The sequence below is a fragment of the Muscardinus avellanarius genome (assembly GCF_963383645.1).
Source record: "Muscardinus avellanarius genome assembly, chromosome: 11".
NCBI lineage: Eukaryota > Metazoa > Chordata > Mammalia > Rodentia > Gliridae > Muscardinus > Muscardinus avellanarius.
This window is the reverse complement of record NC_137797.1, coordinates 67,488,996-67,510,908: the sequence shown is the minus strand read 5'-3', so window position 1 is coordinate 67,510,908 and position 21,913 is coordinate 67,488,996. Positions and strand designations below refer to the sequence as shown.

Here is a 21,913-nt window from a genome sequence, read left to right as displayed (position 1 = left end):
ACCAAGGAGGAGAAAAGGCAGAAGAAAACCAGATTTGGGGTGTCTAGCCAGCAGAAAGGAATTAATAAAGGAGAGAGAAGCTTTCCAATCCTTCCCAGCCATGTGGGAGACTTTCCTTAAGCATGCCCACTTTGAAGGGGGAGGGCAGCAGAGTGTGGAACAGAAGGCCTGCTCCTGCCCCCACCCTGGCCTGGAGTAAGGGGGGGTGGCCTGAGTTCACTTGCAAAAGTCCTAAGACATCCACACTCTCGGCTCTTTACTGAAAGGGTTTTCCCTTAGACCAGAGAAGGCCACACTCCTTCAGAAGGGCTAAGTGACATCCTCTCTGACATCTGGTTCTGGTCCAAATAAGTCCGGAAGGCAAAGATTAGGGGAGAGTGAGCATATGGCTGGAGCAATAACAAGGTAGTGGTCTCCCCTCGACTACAGAGAAGCTTCAGGTAGGCAGGAGCTCTGCCTTCACAGTGAGTCTGGGGACGACTGAGCTGCTCCCTGGGTTCTGTGCTGCTCCTTCCTCATTTCAGTTCTGCTTCACGATTACAGTTCCGATAATGCCCCTTATTCAGGTCCCCAATACTAACCGCTTGCTGATGAAAATGAAATAAAGACTTGAGCAAATGGGGGAGAAGAGATTTAAAAAGACCCTCTCTGTAAAAGGCCCTCCGGCACAGGGACAGACTAGCAAGGCATATATGCAGTGACAAACTGATTCTTAACTTTAAAAACACTTGAATGAAGGGGGAAGAAAAATAGGGTCATCTGAAGGCTCCTTAGGAGCCATAAACTTAGTCACACTTTAGGGAAGGCTGCTAGTGGGAAATCAAGGCAATAAAAATGAAACAAGACCCGAAAGCAGGAAAAAACTCCCAGGGAGCAGCCGTCTAAAGGAGAAGTCCTGAGCACAAGTTATGGCTGTGAATCTTTAAAGGCAGGCGAAGTCCCTGGAGGTGGTAACCTGCATCCTGACCATCTGCCATGACATTTGCTAGTCTGATCACCTCAGGGCTGTTCCTGTTGGGTCCCTGGTGGGAGAAAATGAGAAAACCATGTTTTCTCTCCTTTGTCTTCACCAAGTATGGCTTGTTGAGCACTGACTTTGAAAAGCAGGAGGGGAAATTTAAAGCAAATGCAGCAGAACAAATCACCTGACTGGTCCACCAGTATAACACTCTGAGGAAATGGGAACCTTGTAGTTTAGAACATTATCTGTCTGTCTGTCTCTTTCTCTCTCCCTCTTTCTCCCCTGGCAGCCAAGTTTGGAAGACAAAATAAGAAAGGAAATTGGCAGTTCTTTTGTATGTATGTTTAAGATGGAAGCAGGAGAGATGGAGAGAAGGACATTCTTGGCTTTGGCAGATGGCAGAATATGGCTCTGGGACAACTGGAAGGGTTTCCTACTGCAAGGCTATTAAAGCTGACCTATCTAGCAGCAGGCCTCTGGCTCTGGTCTACTTCCTATGGCCCTGGTAAAATGTGCATTGTTCAAGAGCCAAGGGAGATGAGAAGTCCTAACTGGGAAGAAAGAGGACCAAGAGGTTCGGGTGTGGTAACTCACCACTGTAACCCCAGTACTTGGGAGGCTGAGATAGATGGATCACAGGCTTGAAGCTAGCTAGGCAATTTGGTGAGGCTCTCAGCAATTTTGTAAGACCCTGTTTCCAAAAAAAAAAAGATAGGGCTGGGGGTGTAGTCTGAAGGTAGGATGCCCCTGGGTTCCATCCACAACATCCAACATCACACACACAAAAAAAGATCAAGAGGGATGAATTTCTCACCCAGCAAAGTGGCACACACCTATAATCCTAGTACTTGGAAGGTCGAGACAGGAGGATTGCAGGTTTGAGGCCAACCATGGCAACTTAGCAAGATTCTGTTTTAAAATAAAATATTAAAAAGGCTGGGCAATGTAGTTCAGTGTGTAGAGTACCCCTGGGGTTAATCCCCAGTACCGTAAAAAAGAAAAAGAAAAGGTAAAGAAAAAAAAGGGTTGGGGTGAATTTATTTCCTTGTAAAACCCAACTCTTCAAAGTAAGCATGGCTGAGAGCCACAACCATCAATTTCCTAGGCAGGCCCAGCCTGGGCCCCTCTGCTGAGACTACTACTGTATCTTCCCTCCTTCCCTCTTTCTCCCCCGTTTTATACTCTAGAAAAGCCACTTAGGGCATTCGCCATGGCGCCTCGGAGCCCTGGAACTTGTACCATGGAGACCTAGTGGCTGGGGGGGAAACTGGCAGGAGAGAGAAGGTAGACCAGAGTGTAATGGGCACTGGAGGATACAAGACAGCTTGGAGAAGATCTGTGAGGCTGCGCTGGAGGAAGGGCAAGGGAACACAAGAGTTTCCTACATGACAGACTCCAGGAGGGCTAACCTGGACTGGTTATAGCAGAGGGACAGCAGCAGTAATGTGGACAGAGGAACAAAGAGACGCAGGGGCATAAAGATGGCCAAAGGACGATATGCATAGTTTGGCCAGTAAACTTGTAAAACACAAGAATCAGTGAATCCAGTAACCTGATGGAACAAGCTGTAAATTACATTGTTCCTGTCTACCCTGATTAGAACTGCAGGAGGATGGAGGATGAGAGGGAATCGCCAGTCAGATGCGGGCTCTCTCCCTTTTCACTGCCAAGCATATCTAACAGTCAAAGCCACAAGATGAGTTTGCCAGGGCTTATTGCGAACAGTGGGAAAGACCTCATCACTATCTAGGAAAAGTCAAGAGACCAAATGAGGTACCCAAACAGCTCTGGAAAAGATGAAAAAGGACCAGAATTCTTAGAGCTTTGCCTGTTTCTTTTTTCTTTCTTTTTTCTTTTTTTGGTGGCAGATAGGGAAAAGGAATACAGCTTACAGAAGAGCTGGAAAATACTGCTACCTCGTATGTCAAAGGGAACCCTACATTTGCTGTAAGTGAATGTTTTAACTAGAATTTTGGAAGGGGGAAGGGTAGATAAGCAGCTACTGGGAGACAAAGTCCTGAGTCCATGGTGTGGCTGGGGATGGGACAGGAGGGGGTATGCCATCAAATCTAGTCTCCCTCTATCTAGCAGAAAGTGGCATGCTGGTAAGAACAAGAAGGTAACAGCCACAGCTTAGTGGGTAGAGAGGAAACCGAGAAAACCCAAACCTAGAAGTGCAAGGGTTAGTGTTCAAAGAGACAGGGACACATGCATGGAGCTGGGGTGCTTGCTCGGACCATTTGGAAAGGCCTTTGGCTATGGGTTCATCAGAAACCCCACCCTTGGGGTGATCTATGTGGCTCTAGGGCTAACAAGCCTCTAGTACAGGTGTTAAATGTACATGACCATGGGGCTAAAGAGAAAAGCCTCATGTCTGTCCGTACTCACAACACACAATCCCCCACCCCATGTTGCCACATCCAAGGCAGACGGGAGAGGATAAGATGACGTCTCTCTTGGCTCTTGGGCGGGCGAGCTCTGGCTGGGGACCTCTCCACCAGGGGAGGCATCATCTGCCCGCCGACTGGGACTGTGGGGTCATGATCACATGCGACTGTATCGGCATGCTCAGTTCTGTCCTTTGGCTGGCCATCTGAGTGAGGACCGAAGTGGCCACAGCTTCAGCAGCAGAGCGAACGCTGAGGCCATTGCTAGGGGCTGTTGCTGAGCTGTGCTGAATCACAGGGGCTGGAGAACCCGTTGGCTCTGAGCTTTCCTTGGGGCTTTCTGCCAGGAAGAAGGGCAAAGAGCAGAGAACAAGTGGTTAGAAAATAGACAAATAGGCAGGTCTACCTTTTGCCATAATTCCAGAGGAGTCTAAAGGAAAATGAAGTTCATTTTTTTTTTTTTTTTTTTTTTTTTGTGGGTCTAGGGATGGAACCCAGGGGCATTCGACCTCTGAGCTACACCTCCTGCCCTATTTTTTATTCTTTTATTTTGAGACAGGGTCTCACTAAGTTGTGGAGGGCCTCACTAAGTAGCGGAGGCTGTCCGTGAACTGTGATCCTCCAGTCACAGCCTTCAGCTTCCGGAATGCTGGGATTACAAGCGTGCGCCGCCACACCCAGCTAAAGTTTATCTTTTTTTCAGGGGAAAAAATTCCCCAGAATTCTGGCTTCAAAGTCATAAATGGGTTAGGAATAATGTGGAGCTGTGAGAAGGAAAACAAGAACCAGGCCAAAATTAACCTGTCTATCCCAATAAAGTGAATCCCTAACATGTAAATGACACTGTAGTTCGTTACCCTATTTTGGAACACTCTTCCTCTTATTCCTATCATTAAAGGTGATTTAAAATAGATCTCTTTTTAGCTATCCTCTCTGATTAATTCCCAAAGGAACTGAATCATTCCATTGTTTTTATGTTCCTTTAGCAGGGAGTTTGTACAATTAAGTCTGATAAATATCAGTTATATTCAAATGATATTATGAATGGCTAGTCCTTGGCTAAAGTTCAACTGACATGTAGAACTACAAAGAAGTCTATTATATCTTTCTGACTATCAATTAACTAGGCATTAAAGATTTATTTATTTTTGCAGTACTGGGGATTTGAACCCAGGGGTATTCTACCTTTGAGTACACCCCCAGCCCTATATTATATTATATTATATTTACTTATTTATTATTATTATTTTTTGCGGGTCTGGAGATGAAACCCAGAGGTATTTGACCTCCGAGCTACACCCCCTGCCCAATTTTTTATTCTTTATTTTGAAACAGGGTCTCACTGAATTGCAGAGGGCCTCACTAAGTAGCTGAGGCTGTCCGCGAATCGCGATCCTATAACTGCTTAGACAGAGATGTGCAGAATTAGGGCAAACTTCTAATAGGTGGTTATATTTGTGACCTCTTGACCTCTGCAGTCTGTGTGTGTGTGTGTGTGTGTGTGTGTGTGTGTGTGTGTGTGTGTGTGTGTGTTACTAGGGATTGAACCCAGGGGCATTCTACCTCCAAGCTATACCCTTTTTATTTTTATTTTGAAACAGGGTCTCACTTAGGTTGTTGAGGTTGTCCTCGAACCTGTGATCCTCCTATCTCAGCCTCCAAAGTACTAAGATTATAAGCATGTGCTACCATGCCCGGCTGGAGTCATCTTTTAGGGTTCAAATAGCCTCGTGAAGCCTTCTTTGTTAACCCTCAGAAAATTAAGTGTTTCATGTTTTATGTTTTCAGAGCTTACATTCATTTTTTAAGATCTGGTACATTATAATTTTACATCATATTGGGGTAAGCTTATATTTATTTATTCACCAAACATTTACTGAGCATTGTTCATGTGCCAGGGCCCTGCAATATACAGAGAATAAAGTGAGAATCCCATCCTGAGGAAGCTCCTAGTGTAGGAGCTCCTTGACTGAGGCACCTGTCTTTACCTCATTCACAGGATGCAATGATCCCGTGAGTCTCTTGTGCCAAGTACCCACCATAATGTCAATACCACACAGCAAGAACTAAACATCCCTGCTGTAACAAAAATGTAGTTTAATGGACTGATTACCTGTCCGAGTTCTTTCAGAGAACGAGTAGAAAACTTAATGTACATAGACACATTCTGAAAAATACGCAGTCCTTGTCTCCTTAAGCTCAGCAACAGGATTTGAAATGGTCAATCACTAAACATTTTTTTTTCTTTTTTTTTGTGGTACTGAGGATGGAACCCAGAGGCTTTCTACCCTCGGGCTATACTCCCAGACCTATTTTATATTTTATTTGGAAACAGGGTCTCACTACGTTGCTGAAGCTGGCTTCGAACCTGTGCGATCCTCCTGTCTTAGCCTCCCAAGCGCGGGGATTACAAGCGTGCGCCACTGGGCTCAGCTTTCTTATCTTGATTTACAAAGCAACATATTTAGTTACTTGGCTGGTTGTCCTCCCATTTCCAGGCTGCGTCTTCTCAGTGTCGTGTGGGCTCCTTCTTAACTCTTTAACCTTTGGATGCTGAGGTACCCGGGCTCAGGTTTTTTTTTTGTGTGTGTGTGTGTGGTACTGGGGATTAAACCCAGGGACATTCTCCTCTGAGCAACACTGCCAGGCCTATTTTTTTATTCTTAATTTTAGTTACCATTTTTTGGTGGTACTGGGGATGGAACCCTGGGGCATTCCACCCCTAGCCCTATTTTTTATTATTTATTTTGAAACAGTGTCTCACTAGGTAGTAGCTGAGGCTGTACAGGAACTGTGATCCTTCTGTCTCAGCCTCCCAAATGCTGGGATTACAAATGTGCACCACCATGCCCGACTTTTTTTTTATTCTTTATTTTGAAACAGGGTTTCACTAAGTTGCAGGGGGCCTCACTAAGTAGCTGAGGCTGTCCGCGAAGCCCGATCCTCTTGTTTCAGCCTCCCAAGTACTGGGATTACAAGCGTGCCAGGCTTAGTTCTTTTTATAGTTATGTTCTTTTCCTTGGGGACTTCATCCAGTCTCATGGCTTTCAAAACTGAGATGATGCTGACTCCTAGACTGGTATCTTTGGCCTTTGCTCTGAAATGCGGATCCATGTGACTGCCTGTTTGACATCTCTATCTGTAAGTCTAATAGGCTTTATCTCAGCTTGTCTAAAACAGCTCCTGATCACCTCCCAAATGGCTTTCTTCTAGACTTTCCTCTATCTTAATTTTTCTTTTTTTTTGGTGGTACTGGGTGTGGAACTGAGAGATATACTACCTCTGTGCCATACTCTCAGCCATATTTTATTTTTATTTTGAAACAGAGTCTCAGTAAGTTGTGGAGGGTCTCACTAAGTTATCAAGGCTGGCTATCAATCTGTGATACTCCTGTCTCAGCATCCCAAGTTTATTTTTATAGAGAAAAGCCAGGGAGGCTTTTCTCTATCTTAATTAATGACAACTTTATTCCTGCAGTTGCTCAGGACAAAAACCTTGATACAATTTTTTTTTTTTTTAAACTGGGGATTGAACCCAGGGACATTCTACCTCTGAGCTATATCACCAGCCCTATTTTTTATTTTTTTATTTGAAATAAGGTCTCACTAAGTCCCAGAGGCCTCACTAAGCTGCTGAGGCTGGCCATGAACCCATGATCCTCCTGTCTTGCAAGTACTGGGATTACAAGCGTGTACCACCACACCCAGCTTATTGGAACAGTTTTTGACTCTTCTGTGTTATATATCTACTACCCCACCTGGCCTGTCATCAAACTCTGTCGCTTTAGCTGCAAAAATGTATCCTGAATTTAACCCCTTCTCTCCAGTGTTACTGCTAACATCCTGGTCAGGACTCCATTATCTCCTGCTCCTATTTCCCCAATGGCCTGCTTCTGCCCAAGTACCCTGGGGTTTGTAACAGCAGTTGTGTCCAAATAGAAGTCATGCCAGTCACCTTGCTCCTCTGCTGGAAACCCTTCAATGGCCCCAGAGTAGAGTACAGCCAAGCGGGGTGTGGTAGTCATGCCCATAATGCCAGTACTCGGGAAGCTGAGACAGGAGGATTGCAGAATGGGGCCAGTGCCTGGTAACTTAGCAAGACCTGTTTCATTTTTTTTTTTTTTTTTTTGGTGGTACTAGGGGTGGAACCCAGAGGCTTTCTACCTCCAGACTATCCTCCCAGACCTATTTTCTATTTTATTTGGAAACAGGATCTCACTAAGTTGTTGAGAGCCTCACTAAGTAGCTGAGGCTGGCTTTGAACCTGTGCAATCCTCCTGTCTCAGCCTCCCAAGTGCAAGGATTACAAGCATGCGCCACCACGCCCGGCAAGACCTGTTTCAAAATAAAAAATAAAGCCAGGTGTGATGGCACATGCCTATAATTCCAGTACTTAGGAGGCTGAGATGGGATTGCTGGTGAGCTTTTATTTTTATTTATTTTTAAAATTTTTCTGCAGTCCTGGGAATTGAACCAAACACACCCAACCCTATTTTTTTTTTTTTTTTGGTACTGGGGATTGAGCCCAGTAGCATTCTACCTCTGAGCTATACCCCCAGCCCCATTTTATTTTTATTTGGAAACAGGGTCTCTCTAGGTTGATGAGAGTCTCACTACTTGCAGAGGTTCTCCTGGAACCTGTGATCCTCCTGTCTCAGCCTCCCAAGTACTAGCACCACAAAAATAATGTAAAATAGTTTGGTTTGGGTGTAGCTCAGCAGTAGAATACCTCTGGGTTCGATCCTTGGTAGTCAAGACCTTTGCTTTGACAAGACCCTCTGTGAAATGCTCCGAAGACCTCCCCTCCCTCATCTCCAACAGGTCTCCCCCCATCCTCTCCAGGCTAGCCTCCTTTATGTGCCTGGAATATACCAGGCATGCCACCTGTCCTTGGGTCTGTACAATTGCTGACCACCCTACCTGAAGTACTTCTCTTCCATATAAACACATGGCCAGCTCCCTCATTTCCTTTAGGTCTTTATTCAGAATAAAAGCACCTCTTTTAAAATTCAATCCTGCCGGGTGTGGTGGACGCTTGTAATCACAGTGCTTGGGAGGCGGAGACAGGAAGATCGTGCAGACTCAAAGTCAGCCTCAGCTGGCTTAAGAGACCCTGTTTCCAAATAAAAATTAAAAAAAATAGGTGTCTGGGAGTGTAGCCTGGAGGTAGAAGGGTTTCCAGGAACCCCAGTACCACCACCACCAAAAAAAAAAAAAAAAAAAAAAAAAAAAGACATATGACTACAACGTACCAATAAAAAATAAAGATAAAAATAATTAAAAAAATAAAATAAAATTTCAATCCTGCTGCCAATATTTCATATTACTCTTCCGGTATCATTTTTCCCTAGCACTTACTATTATCTAATATACCATATATGTTACCAAGTTACCTATTTATCTTATTTATTACCTGTCTCTCCTACTAAATATAAGCTCCTCAAGGGCAGGGATTTAATCTAATGTATTTGGTTCTCTATTATATCCCCAGCATATAAAATAGTGCCTGGCACAGAATAGGTGCTCAATCAATATTTGCTTAATAAATGAATATACCCTGAAGTACTTATTAAAATTTAAATAGAGATGTTTAAAATTGGTGATGTGGTTACTCTTTTTCTATGGGAACACATCTCTGAAATGATAAATGTGGGTAGTGGAAAAATAATTCAATATATCAAAATGGAAGAGCCAATATTTTTATGAATTTAATTTGTAATAAAACTGGCATTTATTAGCTTTTACTATCTATAAACAAATTATTCACAATAATATCAACTTCAGAATTATGTTTATGCTGAGCAGAACTCTGTGGCCATCTTTTTCTAGCACTATTTTATTTGCGCTCATAGACAATAAATTTTGGTTGGGTGTGGTGGTACATGCTTATAATCCCAGCTTTTGGGGAAGCTGAGAGGGAAGAACTGCAGGTTCTCAGGCGGCCTCAGCAATTTAGCAAGGACCTCAGAACTTAGTACCACAAGAAAAAAAGATAGCCGGGCATGGTGGCACACGCTTGTAATCTCCTCGCTTGGGAGGCGGAGACAGGAGGATCGCGCAGGTTTGAAGCCAGCCCAGCCGCGCTGGCTTAGGAGACCCTGTTTCCAAATTAAAAAAAAAAAAAAAAAAAAAAAAAAGGTCTAGGAGTGTAGCTCAGAGGTAGAAGGGCTTCCAGGAACTCCAGTACCACACACACACACACAAAAAGATAAATTTTATTTAATTTTTGCAGTCTGACTGGGCATGGTGGCGCACGCTTATAATCCCAGCATTCAGGAGGCAGAGACAGGAGGATAGCGGTTTGTGGACAGCCTCAGCTACTTAGTGAGGCCCTCCATAACTGAGTGAGACCCTGTTTCAAAAATAAAGAATAGGAGCCGGGCATGGTGGCGCACGCTTGTAATCCCTGTGCTTGGGAGGCTGAGACAGGAGGATCACACAGGTTCGAAGTCAGCCTCAGCTGCTTAGTGAGGCTCTCAGTAACTTAGTGAGACCCTGTTTCCAAATAAAATATAAAATAGGTCTGGGAGTATAGCCCAGAGGTAGAAAGCCTCTGGGTTCCACCCCGAGTACCACCAAAAACAAAAAAACAAAAATAAAGGATAAAAAATAGGGCTGGCGAGGGTATAGCTAAGAGGTAGAATGCCTCTGGGCTCTATCCTCAGTACCGCAAAACAACAACAAAACTTTTGCAGTGCATTCATGGTCTCATGAATGTTAGGCAACTGCTCCACCACTGAGCTATAGCCTCAGCCCTTGTGTTCATAGTTCATAAATGGAAACCAAATTGGCCTATAATTAGAAAAATAAAATACAGCCGGGCGTGGTGGCGCACTCTTGTAATCCCAGAATTTAGGAGGTTGAGACAGAAGGATTGCAGTTTGAGGACAGCCTCAGCTGCTTGGTGAGGCCCTTTACAACTCACTGAGACCCTGTTTCAAAATAAAGAATTAAAAAAAAAAATAGGGCTGGGGGTGTAGCTCGGAGATAGAATGCTCCTGGGTTCCATTTCTAGCACCATAAAAAAACAAAAGAAAAACAACCACAAGTCCCAATGTATCGTTAATATTGATCTCTTCTCTAGGCCAAGGCAATGTCTTTGGAATAAGAAACACCGGGATGTATATCTTGGTTCCACCACTTGACTAGCTGTGTAACCTCTGGTAGTTTTCTTATTTTAGTGAAGTCATTTTATCTACAAATGGAGGTAATATCTGTTTCATGAGAAAACTTGGAAGATGGTAGATTGCCTAAACAAAACAGGCACCCAGCAGGGCATAGGAGTAGCGCCTGTAGTCCCAGCTATCTGGGAGGCCTAAGGCAGGAGGATTGAAAGTTCAAGGTCAGCCTGAGCAATTCAGGCTCTGGGAGAGGAAAAAAAGAAAACAACAAAATAAATACCCAGGCGTGGTGGCGCAAGCCTGTAACCGCCGGCCCTTGGGAGACTGAGACAGGAAGATTGCAGGTTTGAGGACAGCCTCAGAAAGTAGTGAGACTCTCATCAACCTAGCAAGACCCTGTTTCAAATTAAAAATAAAACAGGACTAGTGATGTAGCTTGCAGGTAGGCTGTCCCTGGGCTTAATCCCCAGTACCTCAAAATAACGAGTCAAGAGCCGAGTGTGCTGCCGCACCCTTGTGATTCCAACATGTGAGAGGCTGAGACAGAAGGAGCGCAGGTTGATGGCTAGCTGCAGCTACTTAGTGAGGCCCTCCACAACTTAGTGAGACCCTGGGTTTTTTGTTTGTTTGTTTGTTTTGTTTTGGTACTGGGGATGGAACCTTGTTTCCAAATTAAAAAAAAAAAAATAGGCCTGCGGGTGTAGCCTGGAGGTAGAAGGCCCCTGAGTTCCATTGCTGGTACCACACACACACACACAAAAGACATCCGATAAATATTGCTACCTTTATCCCTATTTTAGATAATTAGGGTAAGTTGTCAAAACTTTTTGTAGGACTGGTTGCTCCACAAGGGCTCCTCACTCATCACTCTGAAGAACTGCTAGCACATTCAGGATGGGGGTGTAAACAGTTGGGACACTCAGTTGATGCTTTTTCCCCGCTGATTTTGCTTGGGTTGTGATGCACTCACCTAGGTAGCCTTGGGTCTTTTTCTGGAGTGCAGTGACCGGGCAGTCTTTATGAGCTAACAGGAGCTGTTTCAACTGAGCCACCTCATTGCGTAGTAACGTGACTTCATTCTGAGGGGGAGGGAAGAAAAGAGTATCAAGAAAATTCACCCTGCACGGAGACTCCCAGTGACTGTTCCTGAAGCAAGGGCAGAATGCCGCCTGGAATTTTCTCCCCAAATTGGACACAAATCCTGATCTAGCAAGACTTCAGATAACCCATGGCTAGACTAGTCATGAATTCATGACTGGAGTTGCTTACAGTAAAAAGTGGGGAGTCAACACAGTAACTACTACTTGAGGTAAATATGACTTCCTTCCTTTCTTTCCTTTTTTTTTTTTTTTTTTTTTTGGGTACTAGAGATTGAAGCCAGGGGCATTCTACCTCTTTTTTTTTTTTTTTTGTGGTACCGGGGATGAAACCCAGGGACCTTCTACCTTCGGGCTACACTCCCAGATCTATTTTCTATTTTATTTATTTATTTTTTATTTATTTGTGTGTGTGTGTGTGTGTGTGTGTGTGTGTGTGTGTGGTACTGGGGGTGGAACCCAGAGGCTTTCTACCTCCGGGCTATATACCCCAGACCTATTTTCTATTTTATTTGGAAACAGGATCTCACTAAGTTGCTGAGAGCCTCACTAAGTAAGTAGCTGAGGCTGGCTTCGAACCTGCGTGATCCTCCTGTCTCAGCCTCCCGAGCGCGGGGATTACAAGCGTGCGCCACCACGCCCGGCTTTTTCTATTTTATTTGAAAACAGAGTCTCACTAAGTTGCTGAGACCCTCACTAAGTAGCTGAGGCTGGCTTTGAACCTGTGTGAGCCTCCTGTTTCAGCATACTAAGTACTGAGATTACATACCCAGCTTCAGGATTATTTTCTCATAAAACAAAAACAAAAACAAAAACAAAAAACGAAGCCAGGTGTGGCAGGCAGAGTATGCCTGTAATCCCCAGTACTTGAAAGCTGAGAAAGGAGTATCCCAGGTTGGAGGTCAGTGTGTGCTAGGGTAGTGAGACCCTGTTTCAAAATTAAATAGGGCTAGCTGGGCATGATGGCGCATGCTTGTGATCTCAGGACTTGGGAGATTTGAGGGCAGCCTTAGCAAACTGTGAAACTCTCATCAACCTAAAGAGACCCTGTTTCAAAATAAAAAACAGAGCTGGAGGTGTAGCTCAGTGGTAAAATGCTACTGGGTTTAATCTCTAGAAGCAGTGTGCAAGCGCACGCTTGTGTACACACACACACAAAAAAGAAAAAGAAATAGGTCTGGGGGTGTAGCTCTGAGTAGTGCACATTTACACACACATACACACACAATTGGAACAATAACAATATCCATACCCTATAATATAATCATAATACAGGCAGTACTATTTAAAAGAATGAAATAGATCCTCCATATTGATGGCTAGGTCTCCACGAAATACTGTTAACTCATTTATGTTATGAACCAACTCACAATCTCTCCAACTCTCACAGAAAAACTACAAATGAAAAAATATTTAGCTGGGTGTGATGGTGAACTCTTGCAATCCTAGTACTTGGGAGGCTGAGACAGGAGGATTGCAGGTTCATGGCCAGCCTCAACTACTTAGTGAGGCCCTTTACAACTTCGTGGGACCCTGTTTCCAAATAAGAAGTAGAATAGGGCTGGGGGTGCAGCTCAATGTTAGAATGCCCCTGGGTTCAACCTCCTGCACCAAAAAAAGAATCATGAATGAGACTGGGAAAGGTAAACTAATAAAAAGGGCCTTGCTTTTTCTTCTTTCATTCCTTCCTTCATTTTTTATTTTATTAATTGCAGTACTGGGAATTAAACCCAAGAGCTATCTCTGAGCTACACCCACAGCCCTATTTTATTCTTTTTTTTTTTTTTTTTGGTGTGTGTGTGTGTGTGTGTGTGTGTGTGTGTGTGTGTGTGTATGTGTTACCAGGGATGGAACCCAGGGGCATTCTACATCTGAGCTACACCCCTCAGTCCTATTTTTTAGTCATTTTACTTGAAACAGGGTCTCACTGAGTTGCGAAGGGTCTTGCTAAGTAGCTGAGGCTGTCCGTGAACTGCGATCTTCTGGTCCCTGCCTCCCAAATGCTGGGATTACAAGTGTGCACCACCACACCTGGCTATTTTTAAATTCTTATTTATTTATTTATTTATTTATTTATTTATTTATTTATTTATTTATTTATTTATTTATTTTGCAGTACTGGGGATAGAACCCAGGGGCATTGTATGTACCTCTGAGCTACACCCCCAGCCTTATTTTTGGAACAGGATCTCGCTGAGTTGAAAAGGGCCTCACAAAATAGCTGAGGCTGTCCGCAAATCGTGATACTCCAGGCTTAGCCTCCTGAATGCTGGGATTACAAGTGTGTGCCACCATGCCCGGCTTTTTTCTTTAATTTGAAACAGGGTCAAGCGGGGTGTGGTGGCGCACACTTGTAATCCCTGCGCTTGGGAGGCTGAGACAGGAGGATTGCACAGGTTCGAAGCCAGCCTCAACTACTTAGTGAGGCTCTCAGCTACTTAGTGAGACTCTGTTTCCAAATAAGGTATACAATAGGCCTGGGAGTGTAGCCTGGAGGTAGAAAGCTTCTGGGTTCTATCCCCAGTACCACCAAAAATAAAAAATAATTTGAAACAGGGTCTCACTAAGTTGTGAAGGGCCTCATTAAGTACCTGAGGCTGGCCTCGAATCTGTGATCCTCCAGTCTCAGCCTCCTAAGTACTGGGATTACAAGTGTGCCCCACCGTGCCTGGCTTTTTTCCTTTTTTTGTTTTTTGGTACTGATAAAACTCAGGGGCATTCTATTTCCAAGGTACACCCCGAGCCCTACTTTATTTTTATTTTGAAACAGGGTTTTGCTAGGCTGATGAGTGTCTTACTAATTTCTGAGGCTGTCCTTGAACCCATGATCCTCCTGTCTCAAGCCTCCAAAGTACTAGGATTATAAGCAAGTGCCACCATGCCTGGTAACCTTGTTTTCAGTTTCTATTTCTCTGTGTATATGTTATAACAGAAGGGAATTCATATGTTACCTTTGTAATTAAATATTATAATAATCAGAATAAGGGAAAATAATAGGTAAGAAAATGGGATATATATATACTTATATATAGATATATTTTTTGAGAATGGGTTAAAATTGTTCCATTTGAGCTTGTGAATCTCTCTTTCTTTTATTAAGCTGCATTATCTGGGGCAAAAACATTTCCCGGTGGAAATTCAGTGACCCCAGTCACATTCTACTAATGGAGAGTACTGACATGCGCACCCTGGAGTGCGTAATCTAATTTCCTCCACTCCAGGGGTCTGTGAACTATTGGTTCTAGTATCTGGTAGTAGACAGAGTCTTTCCAAATTGCTAGAGAAGAAATCTCAATTCTGATTGTTAAGGGATTCATTCTTCCTGGCACAGCCTCTGGCTCTGCCTTAATTTTAAAAAATTTACCATCTTCTATTATATTGTCCCAATTTTTTTCTGACTCAGTCCCATTTTCCAGATTTGACAATCCCACCCACTCACACTCAGCTGAATGTTCTGAGACGTGAGCTCCTCCGCTTTCTTCTCCAGGGAGGACACCCATAGCTTGCGTTTTTGGCGGCAGCGGGAGGCTGCGGCCCGGTTGCGCTCCAGAAAGCGCTGCCGCCGCTCATCTGGATCCTCATCCACTGTGCGCCTCCTACGTCCCCCGGTACTAGGGGTGGGCTGGGCTGGAGAAACCTGAAGTCCAAGAAGGAAGAGGCATTATTGAATGGGAAGAGCCATCCTTTCCAAACCAACCTGACATGAGGTTATGTAGACAGCAAAGTCTGGTGAAGACCTGGGAGAGGGATGCATCAGTCTGACAACCACAGCAAGTCTCATCACCGTCCCTTGGCTTCTCTTTGTAGTCAGTTGCTCCTCATTCTGTCGCCCATTCCTTCCAGCCTCTCAGTACCATACTGAGACAAACAACCAGTTCAAAAACTGACTGTTCAGCCGGGCGTGGTGGCGCACGCTTGTAATCCCCACGCTTGGGAGGCTGAGACAGGAGGATCGCACGGGTTCGAAGCCAGCCTCAGCTGCTTAGTGAGGCTCTCAGCAACTTAATAAGACCCTGTTTCCAAATAAAGTATAAAATAGGTCTGGGAATATAGCCCGGAGGTAAAAAGCCCCTGGGTTCCACCCTCAGTACCACAAAAAAAAAAAAAAAGAAAAAAAAAGAAACTAGAATCACTTTCTGTTTCTTAACAATACAGTATGTATGTATGTATGTATGTATGTATGTATGTATGTATGTATGTATTTATTTTTTGCAGGTGTGGGGATAGAATCCAGGGGCATTTGACCTCTGAGCTACACCCCCTGTCCTATTTTTTATTCTTTATTTTGAAACCAGGTCTCACTGAGTTGCAGAGGGCCTCACTAAGTAGCTGAGGCTGTCTGCGAACCGCGATCCTTGGTCTCAGCCTCCCGAATGCTGGGATTACAAGCATGCGCCTCCACGCCTGGCTGGGTATTTATTTATTATTGATTAATTTTTGGTGGTATTGTGGGTTGTGCCCAGGGCCTCATGCCCAATGACCTACATCCCCATCCCTTTTGTAAATTTTATGTTTTGACAAGGTCTCACTAAATTGTGTAGGCTGGCCTTAAACTTGTAATCTTCCTGCCTCAGCCTCCTGTGTAGCTGGAATCACAGGTGTGGGCTACTGGGCCCAGAAAAAATAAATAGGATATACTGTAGGCAGAGAAGGTGTCAGGGAAACTTTTAAGGAGACTACAAAGTAAAGTTTGAGTATTATTGATTTGGACAATCAATATGTACAAACAATCGCATGCTCTAATTGGTTTCAGAATAGGAGAAAAATAAATGTTTTTATTCATCTCATTACCAGTGAGATAAGGGATATTGGGAGGGGATATGATTCGGTATATTATTTTTCTCCTTCCTTTCATCCTTTTTAAAAAATTTTTTGTGGAACTCAGGATTGAACCCAAGAGAATTCTACCTTTGAGTTACACCCCCAGCCCTTTTTTTTTTTTTTAACTCTTTATTTTGAAACAGGGTCTAACTGAGTTGCAAAGGACCTCACTAAATAGCTGCGGCGGAGGATCTGCCAGGCGTGGTGGCACACGCTTGTAATCCCCGCGCTTGGGAGGCAGAGACAGGAGGATCGCGCAGGTTCGAATCCAGCCACGTGCGCTGGCTTAGGAGACCCTGTTTCCAAATAAAAATGTAAATATAGGTCTGGGAGTGTAGCCCGGAGGTAGAAGGGCTTCCAGGAACCCCAGTACCACCAAAAAAAAATATATATATATAATAATAAATAAATAAATAGCTGAGGTGGGCCATGAATCTGTGATCCTCATCTCAGCCTCCCAAATGCTGGGATTACAAGTGCACACGACCATGCCTGACTTTGTGTGTGTGTGTGTGTGTGTGTGTGTGTGGTACTGGAGATGGAACCTGGGGACACTCTACCTCTGAGCTATGCCTCCAGCCCTGTTTTATTCTTTTATTTTGAAACAGGGTCTCGTTAAGTCCTCACCCCAGTCCCCAGTACCACACAAAAAATAAAAAAAATTCTGGGCATGGTGGTACTTAGGAAGCTGAGACAGAAGGATTGCAGGTTCAAAGCCAGCTTCAGCAACTTAATGAGGTTCTCAACAACCTAGCAAGACCCTGTTTTCATATAAGAAATAAAACTGGAGCCAGGCATAGTGGTGCATGGTTGTAATCCCAGTACTTGGGAGGCTGAGAGAGAAGGATTGCAGGTTTTTGGCCAGCCTCAGCTACTTAGTGAGGCACTCTGCAACTTAGTGAGACCCTGTTTTGAAATAAAGAATAAAATAGGGATGGGGGTGTAGCTGGGAGGTAGAATGCCCTGGGTTCAATCCCCAGTGCTTCATATACACAAACACAAATGTGCACGCACACACACATATACATACCACACATAAACACACACAAAAATAAAATGAAGCTAGAATGCAGCTTAGAGGCAGAATATACCTGAGTGCAATCTAGTACCAAAAAGGAGGATGGGGGAGGAGAAGAAAGAAAGAAAGAAAAAAGAAATTAACACAAAAAAAATCAGAGAATTTCAACTCTTTGCCCGAAGTTCATTAGGGCACATAAAAAAGGCCAGGCAGCCAGGCGTGGTGGCACAAGCTTGTAATCTCAGCACTTGGGAGAGAAGGACCACAGGTTTGAGAACAGCCTCAGCAACTTAGCAAGACCTTCAGCAACTTACAGAGACCCTGTTTTAAAATAACAAACAAAGCCGGGCGTGGTGGCGCACGCTTGTAATCCCCGCGCTTGGGAGGCGGAGACAGGAGGATCGCTCAGGTTCGAAGCCAGCCGCGTGCGCTGGCTTAGGAGACCCTGTTTCCAAAAATGAAAATGTAAAAATAGGTCTGGGAGTGTAGCCTGGAGGTAGAAGGGCTTCCAGGAACCCCAGTACCACCAAAAAAAAAAAAAAATAAATAAATTAAAAAAAATAAAATAACAAACAAAAAGGGCTGTGGGTGTATTCTGTATAGATCAGAGGTAGAATGCCACTGGGTTCAATTCCCAGTATTAAAAACAATAAAATAAAAGTGAGAAGAAAGTAATCAGTGTTTACTAAGAAGGAAGCTCTGTCCTTTTCCCCAGAGTTTCTGGAAAGCAGGGCTGTCTGGGCAGGGTGCTCCTGCTCTGTCACCTCCAGGACCGGCTGGCTTTGGGGCCAGAGGGGTGCAGGAGGGTGGGCTTCCAACAAGAAAACTCAAATGAAAGCTTGTCGTGTTGGCCAAGCTTTAAGGCAACATATGGCCATGAAATGTCTGGACATGTGGTGGTAGCTGATGAAGCAGGTGGTGACATCAGGAAAAGAGGGATTAGGCAAAGAATGGAACTCTAGAAACCAATCTCAGGTCATTGTCACCTGTCCACTGCAGATAAGTATGAAAGCTGAGCACTATTTGTTTTCTAAAGAATCTTATTAAAACTGAGACCTCCTTGAGAAGAGAATCAGGCAGCTAAATAGGACCCCTCTGGCTATTTAAAATTTTTTTATTTCTCTTTGATTAAAAAACAAAAAAGATTGACTTGGTAATGAGGAAGTATCTTTTGTGTTTTTTTTTTTAGTTTTTTTTTTTTGTGGTACTGGGGATGGAACCCAGGGGCATTCTACCTCTGAGCTATACCCCCAGTCCTATTTTTTTATTCTTTCTTTTGAAACAGGGTCTCACTGAGCTGCAAAGGGACTCACTAAGTAGCTGAGGCTGGCTGTGAACCTGCGATCCTCCTGTCTCAGCCTCCCAAATACTGGGATTACAAGCGTGCACCACCGCGCCCGGCTTTATTCAAAAGAGGGTCTCACTGAGTTGCAAAGAGCCTCACTAAGTAGCTGAGGCTGTCCACGAACCGCGATCCTCTGTTCCAGCCTCGGAATGCTGGGATTATAAGTGTACGCCACTATGCTTGGTTTTGTGTTTTATTTTTTTACTTGGCCATTTTAATACTATAATATCACATTATATTAATATATGTTTGTTATAAAACCTAATCAGGTAATTTAATAGCTTTTTGGTAGGACCTAATATATAAGAAACAGACTGGGCAGCTTCTTTTTTATTTTTTATTTTTTGGTGCTGGGGATGGAACCCAGGGGCATTCTACCTCCAAGCTATACCCCCGGCCTGATTTTATTCTTTATTTTGAAACAGTGTCTAACTAAGTTGTGGAGGGCCTCAACAAGTTGCTGTGGCTGGCCACAAACTCGCAATCCTCCTGTCTTGGCCTCCCCTGTACTGGGATTACAGGTGTGTACCAACACACCCATCTGGGAGCTTGCATTTATTTTTTTATTTTTTTTTTTTTTGTGGTACTGAGGGTGGAACCCAGGGGCTTTTCTACCTCTGGGCTATACTCCCAGCCCTATTTTATATTTTATTTTGGAAACAGCGTCTCACTAAGTTGCTGAGAGCCTCACTAAGTAGCTGAGGCTGGCTTCGAACCTGTGCCTTTGCAATAGCTCTACGTTATTCAGTCTGTTTGCATGTGCATTTAATACAAGGGTGGATATAGAATGATGTGTTTTGCCAGGTATGGTGGCTCATAGCTGTAGTCTCAGTAACTCATGAGCCTGAAGCAGGAGGATTGCAAGTTTGAGGCTAGTCTGGGCAATTTAGTGAGGCCCTGTCTTATAATAAAAAAGCTGAGGGAGCTGGGCAGGGTGGCGCACGCTTATAATATCAGCACTTGGGAAGCTGAAATAGGAGGATTGCAGGTCGAGGCCAGCCACAGCTTCTTAGTGAGGCCTCCACAACTTAGTGAGACCCTGTTCCGAAAAAAAGAATAAAAACTACGGCTGGGGGTGAAGCTTGAAGGTAGAATGCCCCAGGGTTCAACCCCTACTGCCATAAAAAGCTGCAAAAAAAAAAAAAAAAAAAAAAAGCTGAAATTCATTCTCTTCTGATTTTCTACTCCTTGACATAAAGAATAAGGGTGATACAGCTGGTTTCCCCCCTTCCAAGGCCCAGCTGACCTGTGGCTGGGCAGGGGATGGGGCGTCAGGGTGCTGAATGAGGATCTGGCTCTGCTCTGGACGGGCCGTCACCATGGTGCTGGCAGTACCCACCACCATTCCACAACCACCATTGATTGAGGAGACTTGGTGGGTTAGGGTGGCTTTTAGTCTCTGTGGGAAAAGATAAGAAAAAGATTGCTTATCAAGGGTGAGATTCTGTGAAAGATGAGAAGGACGGGCTTAGACTTTATCACTGACTTTACAGAGTTAAAATCCCCACTCCAACTTTCCCTTTAACAGAGGAATTAAAAGAAAATGACAGGGAGAGAAATGTGCACCTGGATCCCTAAAATGCCTACTCTGTTTCTGGCTGTCATCCTGGGCACAGTTGGGGCTGGGGCTGCTGAAGCAGTAGAGTCCAGATGAAAGCGCTCTCCTGGAAGCCTGCCAGATGCTGGTGATGCAGCTATTCACCTCTTGGCCAGCTCCCCTGCCCATCACCCGCCCTCCATCTGTCACCCTGGAACTGAAGCGGCAAGTGTTCCATTCCAAACAATCTGTGCTGCTTCTCTTCACTGCCATGGTCTATGTACCAGGCTCTAAAGGTGGTGAGAGGAGATGAGAGTCATGAATCAGGGTCTTTTCTTTTCCAAACCCCACAGCAGGGTGTCCTTAGCTTTGCAAGCCCCAGAAGGTTCCTTTGCTCAGCTCGCTTAAAAAATCTAGGCTGTATGAATACAGTGCACCAATAAAAAAAAAAATTAATAAAAAAAATCTAGGCTGATACCACTCTTTTCAGAATGACCAACATTACCCCAGGCTAGGATGTACTCACCATCTTGGCTTCTGATGGTATAGGGTGGCCAGAGGGAGAAATGGAACCACTGCTATTAACTGGTGGGCCAGGGATACCAGGAATGTTGGGCACCATGGACACAGGTCTGGCCAGCTGGATCAAGACAAGAACAAGGAAAACCAGAAGGAGATATAATAACTGGTTTCCCCCAAAATGAAGTGCTTTTGAGGTTGGCATGTGAGGGCCTATTCTGTGCTACCTGCCCATGGGAATGCAGGAACAGTTTGGAAAATACCTTCCCCATGGAGCACCACAAGTTAGAGAATCTAATCCTTCAGTGCTGGGACAATTTCTGGGGCAAAGGCTGGGGCTGTACCTTGAAGAAAGTGGGTGATTTTAAACCAATCAGTGGGCTGGCAAGATCAAGTCCTAAGACCAGGAGCCAGTTATCCAGATGAGCGCTGGACTGGCAGAGGTTAGTGAAGAGTTTGGGTAGGCTGCCATGCTCGAATAATACAGACTGGAGCCTGCATTTCCCTGGGGCCTATCTGTGATTATGAGCATTCAGGTGGAAGGGAGGGATTAGTGTGTTGGTAGGGCTGGCGACCCCAACTACAGAGCTCACCGATATAACAGATGGCATCTGTACTGGAGGCCCTGGCATCACAGGCATGGTCTGTCCATTAGCAAGGTGCATGACGAGAGGGAGGGAACCAGTGGGAGACCTGCAGGAGGCACGAAGTGAAATGCTTATGACCTGCCTATGAGAGCAGAGCTTTCCAGTTCTTCCTGTTAGAGAAGGTACAGAGCAGCACTGGGGACTGCTGACACCTTCTTGTTTTTAATTTTTTCTGTGGTTATTGGTGATTGACCCCAGGGGCATTCTATTTCTGAGCTAAAACCTCTCGTCCTATCTTTTTTTCTTCTTCTTCTTCTTTTTTTTTTTTTTTTTGGTGGTACTAGAGATTGAACCCAGGGGCATTCTACCTCTGAGTGGCACCCCCAACCCTATTTTTTATGCTTTATTTTGAAACAGTCTTACTAAGTTGCAGAGGGCCTCACTAAGTAGCTGAGGCTGTCCTCAAACCACGATCCTCCAGTCTCAACCTCCCAATGCTGGGATTACAAGTGTGTGCCACC

The 21,913-nt window shown here is 44.4% G+C and overlaps 1 protein-coding gene across 4 annotated transcripts in view; it reads right to left on the bottom strand.

Moving 5' to 3' along the window:
• Positions 1-3,470: 3,470 nt before the first annotated feature.
• The window catches only part of LOC308270263 (cyclic AMP-dependent transcription factor ATF-7), a gene marked incomplete at both ends in the record, with an annotated part of 83,789 nt that continues 65,346 nt past the window's right edge, over positions 3,471-21,913 (bottom strand). For all 4 annotated transcript variants that reach the window (XM_080706066.1, XM_080706063.1, XM_080706064.1 and 1 more), the window contains 6 exons: positions 3,471-3,688; positions 11,439-11,547; positions 15,005-15,202; positions 19,996-20,148; positions 20,813-20,926; positions 21,399-21,498. In XM_080706066.1, the coding sequence (XP_080562192.1) occupies positions 3,471-3,688; positions 11,439-11,547; positions 15,005-15,202; positions 19,996-20,148; positions 20,813-20,926; positions 21,399-21,498 (892 nt within the window). The remainder of the gene's footprint in view (positions 3,689-11,438; positions 11,548-15,004; positions 15,203-19,995; positions 20,149-20,812; positions 20,927-21,398; positions 21,499-21,913) is intronic.